The sequence below is a fragment of the Cephus cinctus genome, unplaced genomic scaffold (assembly GCF_000341935.2).
Source record: "Cephus cinctus unplaced genomic scaffold, Ccin1 Ccin1_scaffold0204, whole genome shotgun sequence".
Classification (NCBI taxonomy): domain Eukaryota; kingdom Metazoa; phylum Arthropoda; class Insecta; order Hymenoptera; family Cephidae; genus Cephus; species Cephus cinctus.
Genome location: NW_014332923.1, coordinates 499743 through 525491, shown reverse-complemented (window position 1 = coordinate 525491; position 25749 = coordinate 499743). Strand labels below are relative to the sequence as shown.

The following is a 25749-nucleotide window of genomic DNA, read 5'->3' as shown; positions in this document are numbered from 1 at the left end:
TTACGAAAAGTAACGATCGCAACGTCGAAGCGACGCACGGAGATATTTCTAATCGTAATGCCGGAGGCGAGGAGTCAATGTGGAGCAGGCAATTCTCGTAATGAAAGTATGATTGATGATGTGTTCGGCGGGCATCATTAGTCCGACAGAGTACGATCCGGAGTGTAGAGAGCGGATGTTATGGCAGGATAGAGCGTGGGGAGGAGATATGTCCTCCTCACCTTAGCCACATTATATATTAATGTGATCTCAAGATAGTAGGAACGCGAGCAATTTCAAATCAGTCGGATAAAAATGTAATTGTATTCAGCGAGTCGCGAGAGTCTATTCAAATTAGTAACAATAAATTAAAATATTTGACTCGTGTGGAGGACGCCGCGATACGATTGTTGAAGTAAGCTTGTGACAATTCGAGTCCTACCCAGTTCTGTCAGCAGGTACGTCCCACGAATATTAGAAAATGATCGTCAGGATGATCGGGATTTTATTTGAGAAATTCTAATAAGGAATCATTCTACTTTGCTTCAATGATATCATCTAGTAAGATGATTGATATAAATAATGGGGTAATTAAACTGACGACGAAATTAAGGGTAATTAAAAAATTCTTTATTAAATATATATTGCTATCTTTTTTTTTTATCAGATTCATCCTGTTGTTGATGTCTGAAAATAATTTGATTACGAATTCATATTGTAGGATGGAAATGATATTCAGGAGCTGGGATTACTGGGGTTGCACGTATGTGGAAGAGTATTAATTTGTGTTACTAACAAAGTTTGAACGAAAACGCAAAAGAGGGTTTTCGAGAATTTTCTCTAATGTATGACGTGTGGTTGGTAGGTGTCAGACAACAGTATATGTATGTAGAAACAGAGGCAAAGCCTACAGGAACCGATACAGAAGTGAAAAGAGGAAAGTGCAAGGAGAGTAAAGAGGAAAAAGGCCGGGATGTCCCTGATCAGGATTGACTTCGGGATGATAATCTGGCGGACATGGGTTTCCACTTTACCCAGCGCCAATGTCGTCCTTGTCCTCCTCCCCGTCTACCTCGCACGCTCTCTAGGCACTATGCTAGGTAAATTTAGGCTGGTGAATTTTGTTGATTCGTCCAGCAGCCGCGTCCAATAATTGATAGTCAGCGACATACATAGAACTACAGGTGAATACCTTCAACGGTGGTAACGAGCGGCAAATGGTATAGTGTTTCAAAAAAATGTATCAAGTTGTCAATTAAATTGAGACTTTGAATATTTCAGATGTGACACCTGGGTAAAAATGTTAGATACTGGAAGGATCACCGATTGATCATTTCACATGATCCATATAAGATCCCACACAGGTACGTCTAGTAAGATTGTCAGGTACTTCAATTTACTTACACAAGTTGCAGGGTTAAGATACTGAACGTTCAGAAAATGTAATGGTTAAAGATCAGCAATAACCAGAAGGCCTTTGAGCAATTCTCGGGCTACCAAAGTAAAACCACATTCGGAAAACAGTAGGAAACGGCTAAATCGTCCCTAAAGCCCAGTTTCGGTAAAACAAACAACCCGTAACTCAGTGAGTGTTTATGAGAGAGAGGCTGGTGGTTAAGGGTGCCAGTAGTTTTGGAGGAAGAGGCCAGTCGTAAAAGTACGCGAATCGTACTGTGTCTTGGGCTGTTGGGTCGGACCACCCCTAGCTCTTTCGGACTCCTTTGAGTTTTCCTAAGAGCCATAGTTTTCCCAGAGAGAAAAGGGTACCCCGTCAAAGAGAGAGAGAGAGAGAGAGACGAAGACCAAGGGTGAGTCCGAGAATACTGGGGAGAGAATAAGAGAGGAGTCCTCCATCCCTGGAGCGGGCCGCATGTTCCAGGATCGTAAAACTCGGTCTGATCACCGCTACCAATTATCCCACCGTTATCCAGGCGTTATCCGGACGTTATCCGGACGTTATCCACCTCTTCTAACCTCCCCTTACCTCCCGTTCCTCCCGCTGCCCTTCACTCCGAAACCCTTGAAACCCTCCTAGAGAGGTCTTTCCCGTTCGTCCCCTTCCTACGTCCCTTGTTGTCGCCTTTTACTGCAAACGAAGTGATTCCCGTCCCGTAAACGCGACGTCTTTAAAGATTACGAGTGCGTAACCGCATCCCGTCCCACGGGGCGAACCTTGAAAGTCAACTAACATCAAAACCCACCCTCTCTCTACCTTTAGTCGGTTCACGAGTTCAATGTGTTTTTTTTTGACAGTTCCCAAACAAAGCAACCCTTAGTAAATCACACGCAGCTTTCCATAATATGTATTATAGGGATATATGCTAAAGTAGAAAAATATAACGTATTTCAGTGTATAACCATGGACGTTCAGACTTTGTAACAAGTGCAGAGGCAGGTATGATTTTACGCAGGGTTGCATTGTTTGCGAACTGTCAAAAATATATATTGGACTTGTTGACAGACTCGACGATATCAATGGAATTTCAAAATGAGAGACACTCACGAATGGACTAATCTCATCTGTTGTTAATTTCTCGCAAATCGTGCGTCACCCTCGCTATAGAAGTAAAGGGTTGCAAGAAGGTCAGGATTAACAAGCGAGGAAAAGCCTTTCAATTTTCAAAGCTCGCAAAATTGGATTGTCGAAGCGCCGCAATGAAGGGTTAAGCGTCGTGACGAACTGCTGTCGCGGTAAAATTGCGATTGTTTTATTCGACATGGAAGGGCCGGAAGGACGGATGAGATTAGCACATTATTTCGTTTATACGTCAAGCGTTCTCGACTAATTGACTAATTGGCTAGAAGAAATCACGAGTATCAGGGAAAAATTGTATTTGGCATTTGAAGGACGGCGAGTAAACGAGTAAATGAATGGCCCATCGGGTCTCGGTAAAATTCGCAAATTTTATGCGAGCTTCCAATCTCCAGCTGCGAATTCAACTATGAATGTCACTTTGGGTTGGCGATCAGTTTCTTTTATCGGTAATACTATTGAACTTCGCTAATTCGACATTCGATATAGACGTTAATTGTGTGCTCGGAGAAGCTCGAGTTATTAAATAAATCACGACTAATCGTATTTTCGAATTCCCCTGGCAGTTAATACCCGACGTCAGGAATAAAGATGCATAAGACTTAAGGTGATGGGTTTCAATTTATTGAAAATTAATCAGATATTTGACGCGATAATTGTCCCTAATAGAATTCGCGCGATTCTTACATTCATTATTCAGTACAGAATTATGTCACTTACTTACTTGGTCAATTAACATTTCATAAGATGTTCGAGACAATCGCCTGTGTTTCGGATCATTATTAAATCTAGTCATTTACCGTATACGGCGAGGGCGCCAAAATAAACGTAAGTATTTATTATATTCGTCTAAGAATGGACAATAAGTATCTATCGAGTAAAATAATTCTAAAATTATACTTTGTCGAGCTTCTTTTATAATTTTCTCTTACTTCCAATAAAACTGCCATACTATATCATTATTGCAATTAAAAAAAAAGAGTTTGAAAAACTCTAGCAACATAAGCCATAAAAAATTATTTAAACTGCACATTAAAACATACAGAAATCTTTAACTAGATTCAAATAACATCTAACAAATAATAGTCACCATGAGTAAATGCTTATAATAGTTATTACGAAATAACAACTAAACCTTCCATAAAGGTAGCATACAAAAACTATCCTATGAGTATAAGCCTGAATAAATGCGTCTGAATCATCGTTAGCTTCAAGTGTCGTAGGATCATACAAGTATCGTACAAATAAAAAAAAAATAAAAAAAGAGAATAAGAAGAAGTCGACCATCCCATATCAGCACACCTACGCTAACCTACATCAGGCTATAAGGATCATAATCGTAAGTGTTACGATAAGGCGCGTACACGTATCCCTGATGTCCACCGTGTTGCGATAACGCATTGTAATGATTTTGCGTGTGAATATCATGTGAGTGTGCGTAGGTGTCTGTTGACAGAACTGGGCTCGACTTACCGGCTCTATTGCTCTGGTCGATCATAGGTTGAACAATTCTACGTCTCGCATTGATAAACCTGAAACAAAAATAACAATGAAAATGATATTGACTGCGTACAAAATCCAATTGGTTGATGTAACAATAATAATAGGAAACATGTTGTCCGTTAAAGCAGGGGGTATCCAGTGATCAGCAATGACGCGTATCAAAGCATCATTAGGAGATCGGCTTTTGAACTCATTTCCTGAGAAATCCATGGAACAGTGGTAAGAACAACGTCCGGGCTACATCATTAGCCCGTTGAAGGAGCTTCCGAGCGAGCGCTTCCCAAACAATAGATTTGCGGTGTGTTTCGGGGTTAGAGGATGTCTGAGGGATGGAAGCGGAGTAGAGAGGAGGGAGCAGCTTCCTATATCTGTAGAATAGGAAGGATGATGGTTTCTTGGGAAGAGGATGGAAGAGGTCGGGTTGGCGGGGGGGGAGGGGGAGGAGGGGGACGATGAGGTGAGACGGGAAGACTGGCTGTATAGGGAGTGAGAAGGAGGGGAGACGTACGTCAGCCGACGTCAGCGTCGCGGCACCCTAATGGGCGCAGACGCCGGAAGTGATTGGGTTTCTGCTCGACTGAGTCGGGCACCCCCAGTGGGTGGGCATGAGGGTGCAGGAGGATTGGAGGACCAGGGGGGAAGGGGAGGTGGTAGGATACGCAACGCGAAGGCAGCAACCCCCTTGTTTTGCAGCACATCTTTCTTGCTTAGTCTCACGCCTGGCCGACTCCCAAGAGAGTCTTATGAATAATAATTATTAAACTCTCGCCTATGTATAGTATTATAGTCGTGGCAAAGCCGTTCCGCGAGTTGTAAGTCAGAGATCTTGTCTAACGGCCTGGTAAGAAACTTCGCGTCCGATTAAAACCGATGAGAGCGCGAAGCGTGATCTACCTAAATAGGTAGAACCAGGGGGTCACAGTTACCACTAATAATAAGCGCAAGACTACAGTTTCTTAAAATCTATGCAGGAAAACGAATGAAGTATAGCATCGCACGTGGATATACAACACTGTGTAGAATATCATCCCGAGTGTCACTGGCAGCCTGGGAAACGATGAGATTTAATCGTTTCGTTATTCCGCAGGACGTAAAACGCGTATGCGGGATAATCAGGGGACAAAAAGGCAATTCCGGATAACCGGCCGTACGTTTGAACTTTACCTATCTCACGTTATCGTGCGTTCTCCATGCATGCTTCTATGTGACTTCCTGTAGGAAGTGCGCAATGCCGGACCTATAGTCAGGTACAAAGGGTTGGAAGTATAGGACGTATTTGGTCGATGAGAGTGTACGGTATAGCTGGACTTCTCAAAGTCAAGGCCTGGGATATCGTTAGATGAAAGAGTATCCCACGCAGAACTCCCTTCTCCAGTCGCTGTGCTTCTAAGCGCTTCTGGTTCCCCTTTGGCGGCGTAGGCGGCATGTCACAGCCAGCTGACTCCAGCCCCCTGGCAGCCAACCCCGTGGCTGAAATATCGCCCGAACAATGGCGCGCCATCCTTCCACCCCTCTGGAGGAGCCGGGGCGACTGCCCAACCCCGAAAAGCCCCAACGGCACAGCTAGCGAAAAGCAGCAAAAATATCGTCGCTTCCCGGAAAACTTAACCCGCGAACCCAATGCGATAAAATTTTACAGTCGAAATAACTCGCCTTTACCCGGTGCGATCGAGAGAGCTTTCTTCCTTGGCTGTCCTCTTACCGTGCTGTCTTCTACTGTCCTATCTATAGGTGTGTACATTGACGTGTATATGGATCTCATTATATACTGGATATGGAATATATCTACTAACGCTGTGTTTATGGTACCATGTAAAATTGATATCTAGTAAGTTTTAAAAAAAAGTGCTAATTTACATGGCTGAACATATCGTTGAGGGTTAAATGTATATATATAAACGCTAACCTTTTTTTCTCATTTAATACATATTTAGAAGAGAATTTTTAGTAGAACTTTTAATAAAAGTTTTATGGAATTATTGAAAAGTAATGGAGTACGTATACTACTACTTTATACCATGACGTAACGAGATTCGAACAAGGTGAACATATTGTTCTATGAAGCAGCTTACGGCTTCACCCCAAATGACAAAACACTTTTCATCGCGCCCTCACCGTGATTCAGGCTTTCAGCGTTTTAATGCAGTTTTGATTATGAGAGCCCGCGAACACAGTTGCGCGTCTATCTAGACTCAATAGAACACAAACACCATCGAACGGTTCTCTATCTTTCTCTTTCTACGGAATTTTCACGCAAATGAAAAAATTGACCTGCTTCGTCATCGCCAGGCTTTACGCTTCGAGCAGCATGAACTATGTTTTTTACAGTTTTACCAAACTACGAATTAAAGATTTAACTGATGCCGCGAGAGAATCCACTGGCTCAATTGATCTTACCTGAATTCATGTCTACTGTCTATAATTTATGGGGGAAATTCTCGACGATGAACAGACTCCATTATAAGGGAGGTGATAATGCTCATTACTTTTATGGGAAGCAGGAGAGACGCGAGCATATGACGGTTCTTTAGGAGAAAAAAATATATATAAAACATAACGTTACGCTAGGGTGTCCCCTGCATGACCTCCCATACCATGACTAAATTTAGTACACTCCACTTGCATATATGAATAATGCCTGAATTTGCTTATACGGTATCCTGTTCCTTATCTCGTCAAAGCTATATTGTAGGTATACAACACGATGGAACGTAACGAAAGTAATGTAGAAAATATGAAGAAAAAAAGTATTAAAGATTTTTTTTTAAATTTCCCTTTCGAATTACTTAATTTCGTTAGCCTATAGATTTACCTGTCCCAGAACACGTTTCTGCTCATAACTTTTTGACATTCAGAAATTTCGTCTGTAACGATGATTACCGGCGTATACGCACGCGGTAACATTTACTCCGCGACCATTCGTAATTATCGGAGAGCGTCCATTAGTTAACTGCAGTCGATACACCTCGCACCGGGCTTCGCATCAAAGCGTCATTACTATCGGAATACAGGAGCAAGCTCGTAGGCACTATTGGTAATCAATTTCACTGTAGAGCCAGCAGCAAGCTTGCTAATGCGAAGGGTTGCGCATTAGGGAATGAAAACGGTTATATAACGAGTGTCATATTAGAAAATGAATTAGAATTATAAAATAAAATAATAAATACAAATGATTTCTAAGTAATCGACATCTTTACACATACTCCGATAATAAATGTAAAATAAGATACCCTGCGACCGCCCGAGTGCTGTGTACGCCTGTGTATAAATTACGTTTGACAAATTCAATGAACATTAAGAATGTATTCACGATCCCTGATGGCTTAGATAATAATTCCTCGTTCGTCACCCTAAATCGTCCGATGATATGTATAAATATATTTCAAGTAAATACAGTTTTACCCCAGAACGATTGAAGCGTTCGATAAAGGGAGAAAATAGTTTTCCCACGTTACTTCTTTCGTTTTTCTCAGTGAATGCGTCGTCAGAGATATTGAATTTTTACCACGGGTTCTACTGATTTAGCTATATATACAGGACGTATAGCCGCAGTATCGGATGTGTCGGAAGCAACGAAGCAAACGGGGCCAGCGATGGGGATGTAATCGCATAGATCGGATACGCGTAGACAGGTTATGTGTGTCAACAAAGCAATTTAACACGCGACGTGTCACTGATAGTCCGAACTGCACGTAGCCACGGCCGCCCGGCTGCATTTAATCTATGACACCCGAACGCTTTTTCGGAAAATTCCTCCGGAATTTATATAATTGTTTTGCTGGGGGGAGGGAGGGAAGCCGACACTAAATTTCCCGTAGCGCGATAGCACCAGCACAACGTTGCCCGTGAGCATCGACTAGCAACGATGTTGATGACCGCATTAGCGTTTGTGGCCATAAAAGGATTAGAAAAAAAATCTGTTGCGATCAATGCCCCTTCCATGTCGCTATAGTACCTACGATTGGTACGTTTACCGTGACTATAGTATATAGTAGCAATTACGATCTTGCGAAACATATAAAATTAGGAACTGTCGCCAATGCGAATGATAGAAACTATAGCCCTGATGCTATCGAGGTCGTTGCTTAATACAGTGCAATTAAGGTAACACGTGCATAACCAGGTTCACACATGCCGCGTGATGAATGAGACTGGGAAATTATGATTAGTGGATGTTGCTCGCGTTACATTACGCAACCCTTGTACCCTTCTCCAGAATGAAAGGCCGAGAGAGAGGGGCTGCGCGGAATGGCGACGGCAACGACAGTGGTATAGCATAGCAGCAGGCTGCCGTGACTATTATCAACTAATTCCGCAACTCGGCACTACAATATCATACGTAATAGACAAGCTTGCCTGTTGTCGCCATTCGGACGAACCCCTAGGCCGACCTCGAGGCCACCGTCGCCGTACCGTTGCTGCTCGCTTCGAGAGGAAGTTATTGGGTCCGCAGCTGTCGCCTACTCGACCGAGTTGATTGTCACCGGCTACCTCTTCGCCGGGGTCAGACTCATCGTCGGACGAGGGTGATACCCCGGGTGCTCTGGATACCACTCTCTCTCTCTCTCTCTCTCTCGTTCTCTCTCTCTCTCTCTCTCTCTCTCTCTCTCTCTCTCTCTCTCTCTCTCTCTCTCTCTCTCTCTCTCTCTCTCTCTCTCTCTCTCTCTCTCTCTCTCTCTCTCTCTCTCTCTCTCTCTCTCTCTCTCTCTCTCTCTCTCTCTCTCTCTCTCTCTCTCTCTCTCTCTCTCTCTCTCTCTCTCTCTCTCTCTCTCTCTCTCTCTCTCTCTCTCTCTCTCTCTCTCTCTCTCTCTCTCTCTCTCTCTCTCTCTCTCTCTCTCTCTCTCTCTCTCTCTCGTTCTCTATTATATAGCAACCCTGTACCCTAACGCCCTACCACGACGCTGAACGAAGGCGTCAGCTTGTAACAGTCTCTTAAACTCCAGCTTGCACTATATGTACCAACTGCTGACGCCGTTATAAAGTACCACCCGGGCCAGACACCCTCTAACACTTCGTGCCACTGTCGCGAAGGCAGCAACCCCTACTTTTGCTCGTATTAACGCCTTGTGATACATTGCTACTTAGAAACTCCGCTAATCCACATCGCGCTGAAGATTGAAGTTGCGTTGTGGAATTCTCAAGAGGAATTGCAATGAAGATGCCCAGAGGATTACTTGACGTATTCCATAAGATTTATACATGAAACGCAATCAAGATGTCAGTGAAATAAGGTTACTGGCCTTGTTATGCAATACACGGGATAAGGAAACAAGATAGTATCGTTCCGTTAGCGTGAAGAAATTTAGTTGTCACGCCGTTTACTGGATATAAAAAGGACAGTTGGGTGCAGATGAAACAAGGAGGTCCGGACGAGCAAGAAGAGCGTAGTCTCCACGGAGGCCTGAAGATTCCTCACGGTCCAGAAGCAGGCAGGGTTATCCTCGAGGCATAACTGCGTTATTTAGATTAAAAAAAGCAACATATATCAGAGATAAGGGTCGTTTAGATTGACCACTTGGCCGCTGGATGGCCCTAAAGCGTCCCAGTTACCATCCCGCACCAGAAATCTTTCCCTACATCTCTACGTGTTCTTACGTCTCACCGGCCTATTCTTATTCTCCGCTCCCTCCAACATCCATCCTTTCCATTTTGCCTGGCACGCGTCCTCTTTCTCCATAACGAAATCCCAAACGTGGGCGGCCTCTGTTCCAGGCCCCTCTCTGACCCCGTCGCGATTTTACTTCAGAGATTTAGAGGTCAACGATAAAAAATCGGAATTTTTATCCGTGCGAAATAGAATACGCTCTTGGTTTATGGGTTAACGGTACAACCACGCCATTGGGGTGAGTTTTCCATGTTTGCATATATATATGAGCTATACTGTTTCTATATACCTATACGTATATATATTTGTAGAACCTCTTTCCCGCATTCCGTCTCTGACTTCGCTCCCAACCGGCAGGGTCGACTCCTCTTCTTCCTCGTGTGCGGAATTTGAATCCGCGTGTAATAAAATCTCAGCTTTATGCGACGTGCCCCTTGTAGGTACCTGGGAGTCCGCGTACTCGTACTCGCGTCTCCATGGCACAGAGCATACACCGTCAGGATCCCATCCAGCTGCGATGTAAATAATACCACGAAATTGCTACCGGATTTTTTTCGCCTGTCGTACTTCTTCGCCTGACACGTGGAAGAGGCTACGTTACGTTATACACGCTTATGCAGGTTGCTGGGTATTATGTATAACACGTAGGTAACCAATCGCTGTGCGTGAGGACGAACCTTAAACCAGACACGTGTGAATTCTCTCGTCGTCTTCTTCACTTCTAAGGATCATCTTCACTTTTGGTCACGGATCGTCTATCACTCTTGCCAGATGAACCAAACGGTACCTGTACCAGGTTCTACCGCCATGTCTACCTGTTTGTGGCACAGAGTACAGGTATTATTACGTACTGCCTATATTCGCCGATCAACGTATGGACAGCATGCTGATTAAAAGTTACTTGAAAAATTTACAGATTCCTATAAGTGCAACGCCTCGGCGTCTCTTAGTGATTTCACTGTGGAAGATTAAGAAAAGAATGCAAGTCCATTCTGCGCTTCATTCCTTTTTTTTTTTTCAAGTGATATATTCCACGTGAAGGTTCCAAGTACAGTTGGTACGCTGGTTAAGTTTGCGAGATAAAATTTCAACGTAATATTTTCCTGGTGTTCACGCCACGTTATAGGTATATCTAACAGGAGACTCTTGGGGTTTGCCAGGGACAGCAATTAACGAAATGCGCGATGATAGATGCCTGGGACTAATGGGACTTTGCTTAATCAAGCTTTAATCGGGCGTTAGGCGGTGGACGAATTTGGTCTGCGGGGAAGTCCCCCCTCCCCCTCCCCGCCTGTATAATTACCCGACTGGGTGAGGTTGAACGTTGATAGCGAAGTCGAAGTAAATCGGATTACTCGGATATCATCTGGGTAATGTATATATGTATGCCTGTATACACGTACGTATACATATAGCATATATAGATATATATAAAATGTAGATTGGGTATATGTGCCACGCGTAGGGAGAATATAAGGGTGCGCGACCCGAAGAGATAAAGGGTGCACCGCGTGCGAGAGTTGAGGGTACGAGACATGTTTTTCTAGACAATTTGTTCGGCAACATTAATCACCGTGCATGAAAGGGGGAAGGACGAGAATGTCGACGAGTGTCACGGATAGCCATTTTTTAAATTTATTTCCTTCGAAGGCATCCCTACGTTTTGAAAAAAGAAAGGACCGAGACATTTCTACAGAATTTTGGGATTCCAGTATATTCATTCAGAAATTCCCGTTAGCCCATTTTTTTTTATGTGATAGAGAAAGTGGGACGCCATTGGGCCTTATGATTTTTAATATGAGGGTTGTTCAGGTTTATTGCGCCGACTGAAGTTTGCTCGTCTATTTTGTTTCGACGACAGAACTGCTTTCAGGCGGAGAAATACTCCTGTATAGTCCTATACGTTTTTACGAAATTAAGATAGGTACGATAAGAATGCTATTGTATATGAAATTAGCAGAAATTGTAACACCCTGCAAAATGGCCGCTGGCTCGTCCATCAGTCCCTTTGCGAAAATTACTTTGCTTATCGAGATACTACCACCGCACCAGATTCTTCATAACTTTAGATTAATCCACGTTCTCGTATAGTCTGGCGTTCTTGTATTTACAGCGAACTCACAGTGTGCTGCTGCAAGGTAACACAATATACCGTAAGATGATTATCTCGAAAACTAATTTCGCGAACGCGTGCTGGAATCAAGACTGAAAAGAGCTAGGGGAGCTGGCGCATATTGTTGCAGTCAAGCCCAGGATCATTAGTCGCGGATCAGGCATTCTCAGCAAATCCTCCAAGCTTTACCCTATAGGACTGTCTGTATGTATGTATATATAGTATATACGTACCGATATAATAATAACCATAGACGTTAAGTAGCATAGCAAAGACTATAGGTACGATTTATTAAGAGACTAGAATATACCAGGTAATCCTCAATGTCTAAACTCCAATTATCATTCCAAAGTGTCATTTCGTTTTTCTAACGAAAAATATTGCACGGATCATGCTAATCAAGCAATAGAGAAATTCGGAAATATAGGAGCAACGCCAATACGCCACACAGGGGGATGCTCAATAGGGGTCTACGTTGAGAGAGGATCTACGCACGTTTCGTGTGAGGCTATTTGTAATTTTCATTATCTGGGCATAAAGGGGGACATTTAGCCGCCGCGGCACGTAGGAAGTTAATAGGGACGGGCCTTTCGAAGGGGGGTGGAGAAGTGGTCGCTTTTGGGGTGCGCCAGGTGGGGGTGGCACACGATTCCCGACGGGAGCGCCGCGACGCCGCGAGCCACTGTTTGTTGATTCCGCGCGCGACGCCAGACGTCGTTTCGGACGTAACAACAATTTCCCGAAATCTGACGAAATTGGCCATGGCTCGGAGAAGGAAGGGATGGACGCGTAACGGCGTTTATTGGCTGCTTTAAGGCAGTTTCTATGCGCGACACATTGTCGCTAAATAACGCGCCCTCTTCCAGCGACCAGGTTCCTCCTCCTTTCCGAACGTACATGGCATATACTCACTCTATATGCTTATACTACCTATATCCATATGTACCAACCATATATACATATATAAACCGCTTACAATACTTTTCTAGGCACATGGAAAGCAGACTTTAGCAAAATATATGGAACGTGGTCCATGCGTCCGTTTATGTGGTCAAAGCCTTTAGGATTCGATGTTTGGCATATGGGCATCCCTATCACACTAGTCGTGATACACGATGGCGGTCCCCCCTTTCCCCTCTAAATTCTAAACAGCAAGCATTCGTATAGGTAAATATGTAAGCAAATATATTTACAGTATCTAGGACCGAGAATTTCAAATAATTGAGAATTTATTGTATCCTCAAGAATCATCCCTTAACTCAAAAATCATATGACAATTTCCTGTCGGCTCTGTCGGTCGAAGCGTAAAGTAATTTTCTGCCTAGGCTTCGTCCTACAATCGGCTCCTCGCTCGTCCCATTCATTATTCTGGCGGTTCTGTTGCCAGCGGGTGCCCACGTCTCCACGACGTCCCTGGCGCACGTACGTATACGCACACGACTATCTCACCCTCCCGGTAAAGGGTTGTACTCCCTCATCTCTAGAGAGCAGGGAGGTGGGGTAATACTCATTTGAGTGTAATCGCGCTCGCAAAACTCCATCACACTTTGCTAATAGAGCCCGCGAGGGAACGAATGGATGGGTCCATGGCTTTATGCGCAATAACAACGTTTCTGTTATGCTCGGGGATGCCTAATAGGCGAAGTGTATTGATAATAGGGATAATATTCCCTAGGATTCTTTTCTACTTAGGGTGCATCTCTAAGGGTTCGTCAAACGCTTGGTGACATTAGTCCTTGACCTCGATTAGAAATGAAAACTGGTATTGATATATGAGTTGTGGTGCGGAATTATTATGAGGTTTGTGGATTAAATCTGTTACGGAAACGTATATTGGACCAATTGGGGTTGTATTTTCTTTTGTCACGAAACAACGCTCGATATTGCCGAAACTGGAAAAGGTTAGGACCCATCGACGTCATTGAGGAAGAAGCAGAACGGAAGGCACAAACGTGAGCACGAAGGTCCTCCATCACCCATGGAGAAACCGCCGCCATTGCTTACTCAACGTAGGTAGCAAACATCCGCGCGCAGTTTCCGGAACGCTGCCCAGCTCCGACCCTCCCTCTTCCTCCCGTCAAACCCCTTTTGCAACCAACTTCCCTCTCTCCTGTTACTCCCTTTGCTGCCGGAATGACCCTCGAACCATGTCCCACTTCGAAATCCAAACGTACACGAAATACGTTGGAAGAGGGAAAGGGTGGCTGGCTGGACCAAGCGAGATAATCCTGGCTAATGATTGCCTGAACAATTACACAGAAGCAGGGTGCCTGAAGCGGTTCTACAATTTCCTGCCACGATCTTGATGTACTTTTTCTACTTTTTTACCATAAAATAGCAGTGTTACTAAGCGTTTTTCAATAAAGAAAATTGCATCCTTTGATAATTACTATACGTATATGTTCGTACTATGTTATCTGTTACAGGCTGATATTCGCATTGATCGATAATATCAATGTATCTCTAAAGGTGTAAGATACCACAAACACAAGTTTTTAAAAAAATCAGGAAGACCCGAAAATAACGTGTTACGTAGGATTGAAGATGGAAGGTTGGTGAACCTACGGTTACCCGTGTATACACATAGCATACATATATATGCATATACACAACGTATAAAGTAAATAGGCGAGTTCGGTCTGGTGAGGATGGCTTAGTTGGTGCGATGGCACACCTGTGGAGCAAATTTACGAAATGTTTACGAGCGTCTGAAGGGGCGTCCACAGGCTGCCACCCTCCGGACGCCTTTCGAGCGCACAATGCCGCGTCATTCAGTATTATTACATCGTCGCTATCACCATCTCGCGGAGACGACGTCGAGGGCAAAGGGGTAGGAAGTATATTGAGGAAAGGACCAGGAGTGGGGCATGGCATCGGGGATTCCCGAAGCAACCCTCTCGCTCCCATGAGTTCTCACACCCTCTTTACTCGAGGAGCTACCCTACTTCGACTGTTCTAGCCACGACACTCTGTCTCTCTATCCGCGAGAGAATACCTACTACAGATATGCTCGCACTTGAGAACAAGAAGGCCAACCTCCTAGCTATACTTCTAGCTAGCTGACTAGCCCGCTAGCTCGCTAGCTCGTTCACCCACTCGCTCTCCCCTGAGTTATGAATGTGCCCAATTACATCTTAAAAGCTGTGCTCCATTAATTTTCACAGCTGCTGCCGCTTAATTGGGAGCCTAGCCTGATAATAAACCTGGAGTCTGCACCGGGGCCCACCGAGTTCACGCTCTGTATTTCCACCTGATGGCGAAGACGCAGAAATGGAATTTGCTATGACTGATCAGAAACGATCCGGTGAAAGGGAATAATGGGTGACGGTGAGGTCGCCCTCTTTTTATGTTGGGCGCCGTAAACGTGGCGGAAGAATGGGGAGGCGGGTGCAGCGATATAAGTGACGATGATGAGATAGCCTATACCTACAGAACTCGAAGACTTCTCCTCATAATGCATTTTCTTATGGCTGCCTGTGGAAAGTGAAGTTCACCGCGAAACGATCCTGCAAAACGGTCTGGCAATATTACACGAGGGAATTGAGGAGGTACGGCAGCGTCGCGACGCGCCACCCAAGTGGACCTTGTTAGCACGGATATCCCGAGACGCACCACCCAGAAACCGGAGAGTAGCAGGATAGAGTCTCGCCCGTGGCTTCATTATCGAAATAAAAGGTAGCACCAAGGCAACCCTGTAACACGGAACGGATCGGTGCACCAGGTGGTACGTGATGATGCTGCTCAGGGATCCGTGACTACTGTACCTAGATCTATTCCGTCCGTCACGCATCTGACAACACCGAGCATCATCAACAGTTTCTACGATAAATTTTTTCCACTGACCAAGATACATGAATCGCGAAAATTCTTCCTAAGATAATCTAGGGGAAGGCTTGAAGCGAAGATGGAGCTTAGCGAAGCAGCGACTTTACGATCCTCGCCAACATTATACGACTGGTACTAGACGTTACGTTCATGGGGTTACATTTACGACCGGTTAGAAGAGACGGCCTAAAAGACAGTGTCACTTCCGGCGCCACGAGAGCCAAAGTTGAGCTGGTCAGTTACTATGGTTCTGCAGACGTAAGGAAGCTATCTCTAAAGTCTTAATTATACATTCTAGTAAGTATATATATTTATATCGCGAATAATGAGTTGATATTCAAACTGTGGAGTAACGCTATATTATTTGAAGGGTTAATAAGAGAATATCGTAAGGGCGGAAGGGCGGAAGGGCTTTATGGACTCGAGGCGTGGCGCCAGATTTCTCTTCTGGGCGTTTTGGACAGACCCTTTGCCGCCTATTTACAGGTTAAGTCACTTTGGCCGGAGAAGGTGAAGAGCGTGACAAGGAATAAAAGAGAAACGTAGCGTAGCCACGTATAGGTATAGGACGAAGAGAGTATCTACTATGGGTTAAAAAAAAGGAAAGGAAGGAAGGAAAGAGTGGGTATGATAGCCGACGAGCGTGATGCATGGGGTTGTCGCACGTTGAGTCATGTGTCATTGGGCCGCTCTCAATCGAGAGTGCCGTATGCCTTAGGGGTATATGGGAGCCCCATAGAATAAGAAGAGAATGAGAAGGAAAGGAAAGGAGCACGTAAGGGTAGCTTGGAGGGGGCAATGGCCCGTGAACCACCACCACGGCGTAATGACGCGGCTCTCCTTTCAAAGATTGCATCGCAGGAAAAGCTCCGGAGCTACTAGCTAGTGGCATGGCGCTGCTCGCGCGCGTCCGAAATCGATACGATGGCTCCAGGAATCCGGGCTTTACGTTAAAATACTGCAGAAAATAATGGCTCGATACCGTTCACTGCTACGCCAGCTCTTCCCACCGAATTACCATGCAAAATGCATCCTTCTAATTGCCCTTCTTTTTTCTGACCTCTGTGCTTTAGGGGCGAAGTACCGCTGGCTGAATGAGAATTATTTTCTTTAACGTTACAAGCATTCAAGAGGATACGGTTATATGCGATAAGATAGAAATCTTATTTGTAACGACGCGTGTGTTATATATACACGGCAGATTAAGAATAAGGTAAAAGCTGGAACGGCGGAATCAGACCTAGAAATCCCATTGGACTGAGGGTAGCTGTGTAAGAGGGAACCTTTTTATTGCGACCAACAGGAAATTACAAGAAAATATTCCCGACTCCAATAAGAATGAAAGATGGCCACGGGACCTGACTGAAATTAAGTACAGAAAGAAATACCTACCCGGTTATACCTCAGGGCAAGCTATGCGAGGACTTTGGGTGGGAACGATTCTCAAGAGCAGAGGGGTAGCAAGAGAAAGAGAGATAGAGAAAATGGAAAACCAACGAGAGAGAGGAGGACAGGAAGAGAGAGAGAGAGAGAGAGAGAGAGAGAGAGAGAGAGAGAGAGAGAGACGATCAGAGTGGGCAGGGGGCGGCAGGGAAAGAAATGAAGTAAAACACAGAAGTAGCGAACGTAAATACCACGTGGAAAAGAATGGAAGAAAAGTTTTAAAACAGTTTTGATTTGATTCCAACTTGGGAGAGCGGAGCCGCTGTATTTAAAGTTATAAGAACCAATTTAAAAATCGAGGTGCAGATACGAGAAAACTCCTCGAGGAAGTGTTGGGTGGCTGAAGAGGTAGCTTGCTTGGGGATAGGAAGTTAAATCCGAGAATCTTAGTTAAAAGAAGCAATTATAGAGCGGGGCGGCTACAAAGCGAGGAGATATGAATGGACTGATAAGGAAAACTGATCGTCCTCAGCTACCAGCGTCTCCCTCGGGCGTTTGCGATCATCTTATAATACGTACTCCATACATATATGTATGTATACATACTCTTCCTCGACTTTCTGCTTTACCTTCCTTATTCTCTTGTTTTCACACATCCTCCCTTCCTTATTGTACTTCTGCAGCTATTATACCCAACATACTCTTATCAAAGACTACGCTCTAATTGAATCCTTGCTATAATTTTATCGATAATTAACCGACGTTATATAAAAAAAAAACTATTTAAATTATTTAAGAAAATTGTATAAAATTTCAAAAAAATACTCGCACTTTCAGGATGAGATATTTATGATCACGTTATGTTTTAAAGATAAGAGATTTGTTGTTCACGTTCGCGCAGACTGATTCTACACGTCATCCCTGATTCCTATAAATAATAAATATGATTGTTTTAATGATAAGACGTGTTACGACCACGTGTGTTCTAAATGCATCTTTGTCACAAAATAAATATAGTCACAAAGTACTAATATATACATGTATACATCGGTAAATTGCAGTTTGCTCAATATTCTACTTGCACGTGCAAATAGAGTCACGTGTTCAATAATAATAATAGTGAATAACGTTCAGTACGGAATCCGTGAAATCGTCCGAAAATTTTCTCTCGCATCTCTTATCGACGCTTCACTTGCGATTTCTGGTGTTTACCAGTGGGAAGATGAAGTGCTGGCAATACATCAGGAGTGTAACCGAACAACACGTTCCCCTGTGCATTAGTGTGCAAGCGCGTGTATGTTAATACACGTCTGTTGCTGAGTCTCTTAGCTGCGGCGTTGAAGGTTGGATCGCATGGGAAATGCTTGGCGTGCATTCAGTTCACGGGAGGCCTCCCGCTGATAGAGAAGGAAGCGATTGAGAGAGAAGAGGCGCTACCCTGGGAAAAAGATTCGATCGTGATGGCACGCGAGATATCGATAAGACTAATAAACAAACGGTAATTGAAGATTACGAATGAATTGATGGTCCTGGGAGTAAAATCCTGGTACGCAGCGAGATCAATGACTGTTAGGGATGATTTAGAAGAAAATCAAAACTGTAACACGACTTGATTACACAGACCGTCAATCGACAAGTGTTAACGACTAAAACCATTTTCTCATCCGGAGTTAGAATCCTCGTCACAGCATCCGACAAGCGAGAGAGTTAGGTACACGTAATTTTAATGAGGCTCTATCGTTTGACAATTAGGACAATTTTCGTATATCCGTAAGGGTAGTGTCATGGGATGAAAAAAAAAAAGAGCACGCCGCGCCACTTCGATACACGTATTTTCGGAGTCCGGGTATTCCGCTCTATTTTGCCCGGCAGTTCGTCATCTCGTTGGACCCGCAGTGGGATGGAGAGTATACAGGGATCTCGGGAGTGACTGAGGGTGACTAGGGGTGGAAGCCAGAGGGTGGGATTGTGAGGGTTGGAGGCAGCGTGTTTGCAGATCCTCTATCGGGCGCTTCAGCCCCCGATCCCCATTCCATCCGCCCCTGGAGCCGGGATGGTTTGGGGTAGCGGCAGGCGGCGCAAGGCAGATAAGAGAATTGCACTGTCAAGCCAGAATGATATATTTGACCAACATTTCCATATAACCCCGGCAGAGGCGCTCGCATCACTCCGCTCTTACTCGACTCTTCTTCTCCTTCTTCTCTTTGTTCCTTCTTTCTCGACCTCTTCCATTTTCCCCTTTACTCTGCTCTCTTCGCCACTATTCTTTACTGTTTCATCCCTCTTCCATTTACTACCGTCCCTCTTGCACACCTACACTGGCTGACACCTCTGGTTCTTTCGTTTTCTGGCATTTGCACCCTCTTCTCTTTCATCTTTTTCTCTCGGGGTCCTCTCAACCCAATGCTAGTTTTCCCAGCTCCGCTCTGAAATTACGTTTGGGGTCAGCGCGTTTATTGACAGCTTTATACGTCGACATTCTTATTACAAATCCACCGACCCTTCTTGGCTCTTCTATCCCCTGGCCAACCCCTACAGTCTTTCTTTACCGGTACTTTTTCTTTCTCACGTGTTCTCTTTTTTTCTGATCCTGGTGCCAATATACATTCTTTAGTTTGTCAAAACAATCTGTCTCCATACACATTGCCAAAATACGAATTATAAGCAATATCGAAAATATTATTCACCCGATATAACGGATCACAAAAGAGTGCGTACACGAGTCAAAATGCATTGATGCAGTTTCGATATAGGAGAGAGAGAGAGAGCACATTAGTACGCGAACAAAGTAAAGAGCGAGACGCAGCCGAGGGAGAGAGAAAGAACGAACAAGAACCAGAGAAGAAGGGAGTCCCGTGGAGAAACGTAAATAACTGGAACTCATCTTGATAATTAAATAAATAATGGCTGGAAGGCGGAAGACGCAGGAGAGCAAGGAAGATAAAGGATGCTGTGAGAGAAGAGAGTGAAAGAGAAACGAAGAGATTCGAGGAGAGATAGAAGGTCATCTGGTTATTCTCCACTTGCAGTTCTCCGTTCGCGAAGAAATAAGGAACAGGAGAGAGAAAGAGAGACAGAGTAGACGATGAAGAACGAGAGAGCAGGAAGAGGGATGCTGCGTGTGTAGCAAGCACCAACACGCTATCGTTAGGCTCTGCTAACCTATACTATACCTATCTTCCTACGTCACACCCGTTTCTACCGTGCTGGATACGAAACAATACAATTTAGATAATTAAACAGATATCAGAGTTGCGTTGTCTCGACGCTAATATAAAACAGCCCCCATTGCGCGGTTCGCAGAATGCTCCGTGGGTGGAAAAGGGGAGTTCGGACATCCCAAGCAACACGGTGACTCCGTTCTGGTTCTCCGACTTACAGATAAGACCTTGATGTAATTATCATGGACTTATTGGCGTCTAGTTCGACACAATCAATTTAACCAATCCTCTCTCTCTCCCCCCACTTCTTTTTCCACCCTCATCCACATAAGTTAAATCAAGCGCCCTCTACTTCATCACGGACAGTACTGACTTAGAGTCAGGTACGAAATTAGTCCAGTCATCCTGACGATGCACTTGCTCACTCACTAAGATGCATCTTCTATCTGAATCTTCGTTAACGGTGGCGCTCTGACTACCAATATAGTACTTTTACTACCACCGTCATTTTTCAATGGTGACTGTACGATGCCAATCTGGCTACCGTCGCAGGCATAAAGTAACAGTAGGCAGATTTTACTATCGAGAAGAGACAGGAAGGCATTTGATCAGTGGATAAGGGAGAGATACTCGAAATTCCAGAAGCGGACCAGAGGGATTGGTAGGTATGCAAGGGTTTGGTAAAAATCGAAAAATTCGACGTTTCTTCCTTTTCACAAAAGACTGGGTGTAAAGCTTCGCCAGAAAATAACAACAGGGACGAGACACCGGTGAACTTTAAAAGGAAAGACAAAAAGGGATTGGATGTACGGCGATATTATCTCTTCCATACCATGTGAGTTCTCTGTGGCACGCCAGTGGACCTCCCGTCGAGCACTGCGTGTGTTAATTTGAATCGAGAGAGATTACGCAGAGACTCCCTGTAGAGAGCAGCCATTTTGTATCAAAATGTCGATAAAAGAACTCAGGGTCACCAGGGATCATTTGGTTAACACTTAACGAACGCTGGACCATCCTTTAACCGATCGATCCATCAAAGGGCATTTCAAGTCTGCCACCATTTTTTTACAAATTTCTCACTACCGATCAGACTCAGTTCGTGATAGAAGAACAAAATAACGCATCGATACGTGGAAAAGTGAAACAACATAACCATCAACGCGGACCACGTCAGGTCAATTACAGAACGTACCCCAGGAATTAGCTGTGCGACGTCCAACTCAGAAACGAAATTTCAGGAGAAATCCTCGGAATCTCACGTAACGATATGGGATACGAGTGAACCCGTTTCTTTGGACCGTATCGAGGATGATTCTTTCCTAAGGATGATATAGCGTTTGTACCGGGTTAGGTGCGCAAGGATGCACCGAGAAGGCCGATTCAGCAACCCCAAAAAAGAGTCTCGGCTAACCGAAGAAAAGCTAGGACGTTATATCACCGCCGACATCGTGTAATTCTACTCGACTCGAGGAGGATGCCCAGCTCGCACAGCAACACTCTGCAGCCCATAAATATCTCTGAATCATCGTTGCCCTTCGCGATCCTCCTACATAAGTGGAGAATACCTATATACCTATATATACACATAATACACAGCAGTGTATCCTTATACTACGTATGGAATATCAGCTACCGAAGACTTGTTACTCCTAATCCATCTATCTATAGGTAATACTTTATACTACATGAAGTATATATACATATACGTGTATACAATATATGGTATATTGCATAACGGAATTCAGTGTGCGTTACGATATCTCTACAATGTCGGGATACCAGAGCCAATTCCATCTGGCCAGTGGGTAACGTGTCCGCGAAAACGTCACTCATAATAGCACGGACAATCAAATGCCCACTGGACCGTTTCGCGCTATTTGTCTCTGCGGAAGACGAGCGGACGCCGCACGGACGGTGGAGAGTTGTTGCCGGGCGACGCCGCAGTCCGATTGTTTGATGCACGCGCGATTAAACGATTGCGTGATTCTGCGCGCGATTCGTACGTTGCCGCGAGTACAACGTGGATTCGCGTTCAGAGAATGCAGCGAGCATTCAATGCCGGCGGCGCTTGGGTAATCCGTCAAAATCAGGAATGGCTTCCGCGTGACTCTACATGTATGGTCGTCTCTTTGCAATGGGGAAAGGCCGAGCTTTGCTTGAGCGAATTTTATCGACGCGACAATGTGTCTATGGGTATAACTTTTAGCTGGTATACTTATCAAAGGAATGACGATGCATAATAGTTATCAGAAAAACCATCGACGATAGGTCTGACAAACTAGAATGTCACTTTCTACAAAGTAACACCTTCACTTTCCTTCGTCTTTAATACTGCTACCCGGTCATATGTATGTTTGTCATATATGGTGGAAAAAAAAGAACAAAAAAGTAAACAGTAATAGTTACTAGTCTAGTTACTAGCGAGTCCCTAGGTAGCATGAAAAATGAATAACGAACAGCGTGGAATATTACTGACTATTTAGCAGACAGTAATTATTGTTTCGTAGGTAATTTTTGTTGGGTTGGTTAGTAACGAATTTTTTGTTACAAAGTTGGACTTACTACTGGGATTCATTGCTAGCTAGACTAGTAAGTATTGCTGTTCCCTTTTCTCCGTGTACACTAATTGCAACATCTCTGTATAAAAACCTAACGTTCCATTATAGTATATCCTTCGATACGTAGATTAATAAATGAAAGTATCAATGGTCGATTTTCAGACTGTATTAAAGTTAATATGAATATATGTATACTAGATACTGTAACTCTTAAAAAAAAAAAAGGAAATCGATCGTTTATATTTTTCTGTAAGACGCTCTCTGGCTGTAAGCACTTCCGGTCAGTTCCATCTGGATAGTGGTCAGTCATATTCTGAGCCGACAGACGCGTCGAATGCTTTCAATAGGAAGTAAATCGCTACTTGCCATGTTGGTTATACATTTTTACCGATTCTTACCCTTTCGCCGTGCCCGGCAGCGTTCACGTCGAGCACGGTCAGTGTATGTCGGAAAGCATTTCGAATCAGTCGGATGTGAAGAGATGTAAATGTGTCGATAGAGAAACTTGAAATGTATGAAGTTCTCGTTCAGCCTGATCGAATGCGGAACGACTGATCTTGGCTTGGTCGTCGCGGAGTGGCATAATTGAAAATGCAGACGAAGTTCTTACCAGTGTTCTTTTGACAGGTAGAAGTCAACTAGGAATATAGGTGCGGGTATGGAGGTATATACCCTCGCGGTAGGTCTGTCAATCGGTAAAGTAGTTACTCACCTGAAACAAACAAATAAAAAATTTATTAATGCAAGATTTAAATTGCCGATCACGTGCGCTGAGTCTATTCTGCATTCACAATGTTGCCAACTGATTTACCGGTCTATGCAAATATAATAATATACAATCGTCCTTTGATGACTCCAATGAAATCGTCAAAGCCGTCGCCATACAAAATACTCTACGGGATTTCCTTGACAATGGTATATCTGCATCTTCAAGGAAATCATTAAGATTTGCGATATTAAATTTTATAGTTGCGGGTATTGAGAAGGGTTTGGGACATATAAAAGAGTCGCTGAAGATTTGCTCATCTCTCGAGGCGGTGCAGCAGCAGCAGCAGCCGCGATCGGTTACCCTTGGTAACATATCCGAACCAGGTACGTGTGCAGGCTCGTGTATCTTTCGCGTATTTCGTTGCAAATTTATCGCACCCCGTGAAAAATATGAAAACTGGTTTGCCACGTGAGTGGTCCGGCTCTCGCGAGATGAGATCTTCTCCGGTTCCCTGTATGCGTTCCGCGTGTAGAGGGGTACGTGCTTGACGTTGGGGTATTTGTAGAAAAGAAGAAGGCGTGATTGGCGAGAATGTGAGAGATACCTTACGGGATGTATACCAAGGAGACGTAAAGATCCTCAGGACTCGGCAGGGTCAAGGACACGTATCGTGAATCCTGTGGCAAGCTGCTAACTGCTAACCGGTAACCGGTAAAGTATCCTGTAGGACTGATGGAGTTTCACGGGTGCATCGTCCGCGACTCAGCGGGATAACAATATAAAGAAAAGAGAAAAGGGATCGTTTGGGGTTGTGAGGCTTCGGTAGATTTCGTATAAGTAAATGCTTCCACTATATCCCTGCGTACCATATGTGTATACTTGATACCATGGAAAGATACCGATCCTCCATGGAGGATTGTATCAGGTTGCAGGACGAGTAGATGTATCGGATTCTTTTGGCATTCATTTCCAAGCCAGGCTAGATAAGAAAAGGGGCGATTGACGGTCGAAGCGGGGTGGTTTTATTCAATTTATTCAATAATTAAAGATGCCTCGGTAGGTGGTAACCGTGAATCGAGTTAATACAAATAGAACCAAAAGCGTCATTGATGACATTTACTGGTGAAAATCATCGGAATGGAGCATGGAAGTAATTCATAAGTGTAGGCAGCTGTCTTGGTGAGAGAATATAAGGAACCCAATGCCAGTCACGTACGTTTCGTTTAAACAGTGATAGGAGGTGCCGTACCAGTCGAGAAAACATATCACCTGCCTTGTAACATTATGCGCTACATCGCACATCTGCCCGCACAATCAATAAGACTAATCATGAATAATCAATTGGTTGTTAGAATATATACTTTTCGGCGTGTAATTGTCCTACTTGCCATTAGGTAATGGTGCACGATAGTCTTGACAATTATTGCCATATATATATATATACCAATAGACACGGAGAGTCCGGATAGAACGTAGTAATAGTAGGGAAAGATTCTTGAGGTGGAAAATTAAAATAAAAAAGTTCTCACATAGCCACAAAGGAATGCAGACCATCGCGAGATGCAAGCCGTAAATTCTATTACGTTCAAGTTTTGACCGAGCTTGATTTACGGTAGCCCCGTCTTCGATCCGGAGTTTTAAGTCCTTGGAGAATTCCTCTCATTCCCTAAATAATTGCAGGCAACGCCGAAGTAAAGCGGAATCGTAGCAAGTTCGCGGCTATTATTGCCAGGATCGCGAGGATGCCAGAGAAAGGGACAAAGTGGGGGGAGAAGAATATACAGCAGAGAGAACTAGGGTGAAGAACAAGAGTATAGGTAAAGTAAAAGAAAAAAAAATGAAAAGAAATGAAAAGAGAAGACAAGAGAGAGAGGGAGGGAGGGAGAGAGAGAGAGAGAGAGGGAGAGGGAGAGAGAGAGAGAGAGAGGAAAGGAGGTAGAGACTGAAGAGAGAAGAGGTTGGCAGCTATGGTAGAAAGAGGGTTGCTGAAGAGGTAGAAGTAGAAGCGGAGAGAGTGAGAGAGGGAGAGAGAGAGAGAGAGAGAGAGGGAGAGGGAGAGAGAGAGAGAGAGAGGAAAGGAGGTAGAGACTGAAGAGAGAAGAGGTTGGCAGCTATGGTAGAAAGAGGGTTGCTGAAGAGGTAGAAGTAGAAGCGGAGAATAGAGGAGTGGGACCTCGGCCCTCTACTTACGTAATTTTAAATTAAACTGTGACGTTTTCAAATTAACGTTTTTGCCCATCCTCTCTCCCAGTGGCAGTACTCGCTTACCCGCTTACTCGTTCGTTCGCTCTCTCTTTCTCTCTCGCTTTCTACCTCTATCCCTCTTCTACTCTCTCAAACGAGTAGCTAGAGACTCGAGGTAGAAACTTGTGATATTACC

The 25749-nt window shown here is 44.2% G+C and overlaps 1 protein-coding gene across 4 annotated transcripts in view; it reads right to left on the bottom strand.

Moving 5' to 3' along the window:
* LOC107264938 (homeobox protein homothorax) overlaps positions 1-25749 on the bottom strand; it is a 293194-nt gene that overhangs the window by 11262 nt on the left and 256183 nt on the right. For all 4 annotated transcript variants that reach the window (XM_015733762.2, XM_015733764.2, XM_015733763.2 and 1 more), the window contains one exon: positions 3986-4044. In XM_015733762.2, the coding sequence (XP_015589248.1) occupies positions 3986-4044 (59 nt within the window). The remainder of the gene's footprint in view (positions 1-3985; positions 4045-25749) is intronic.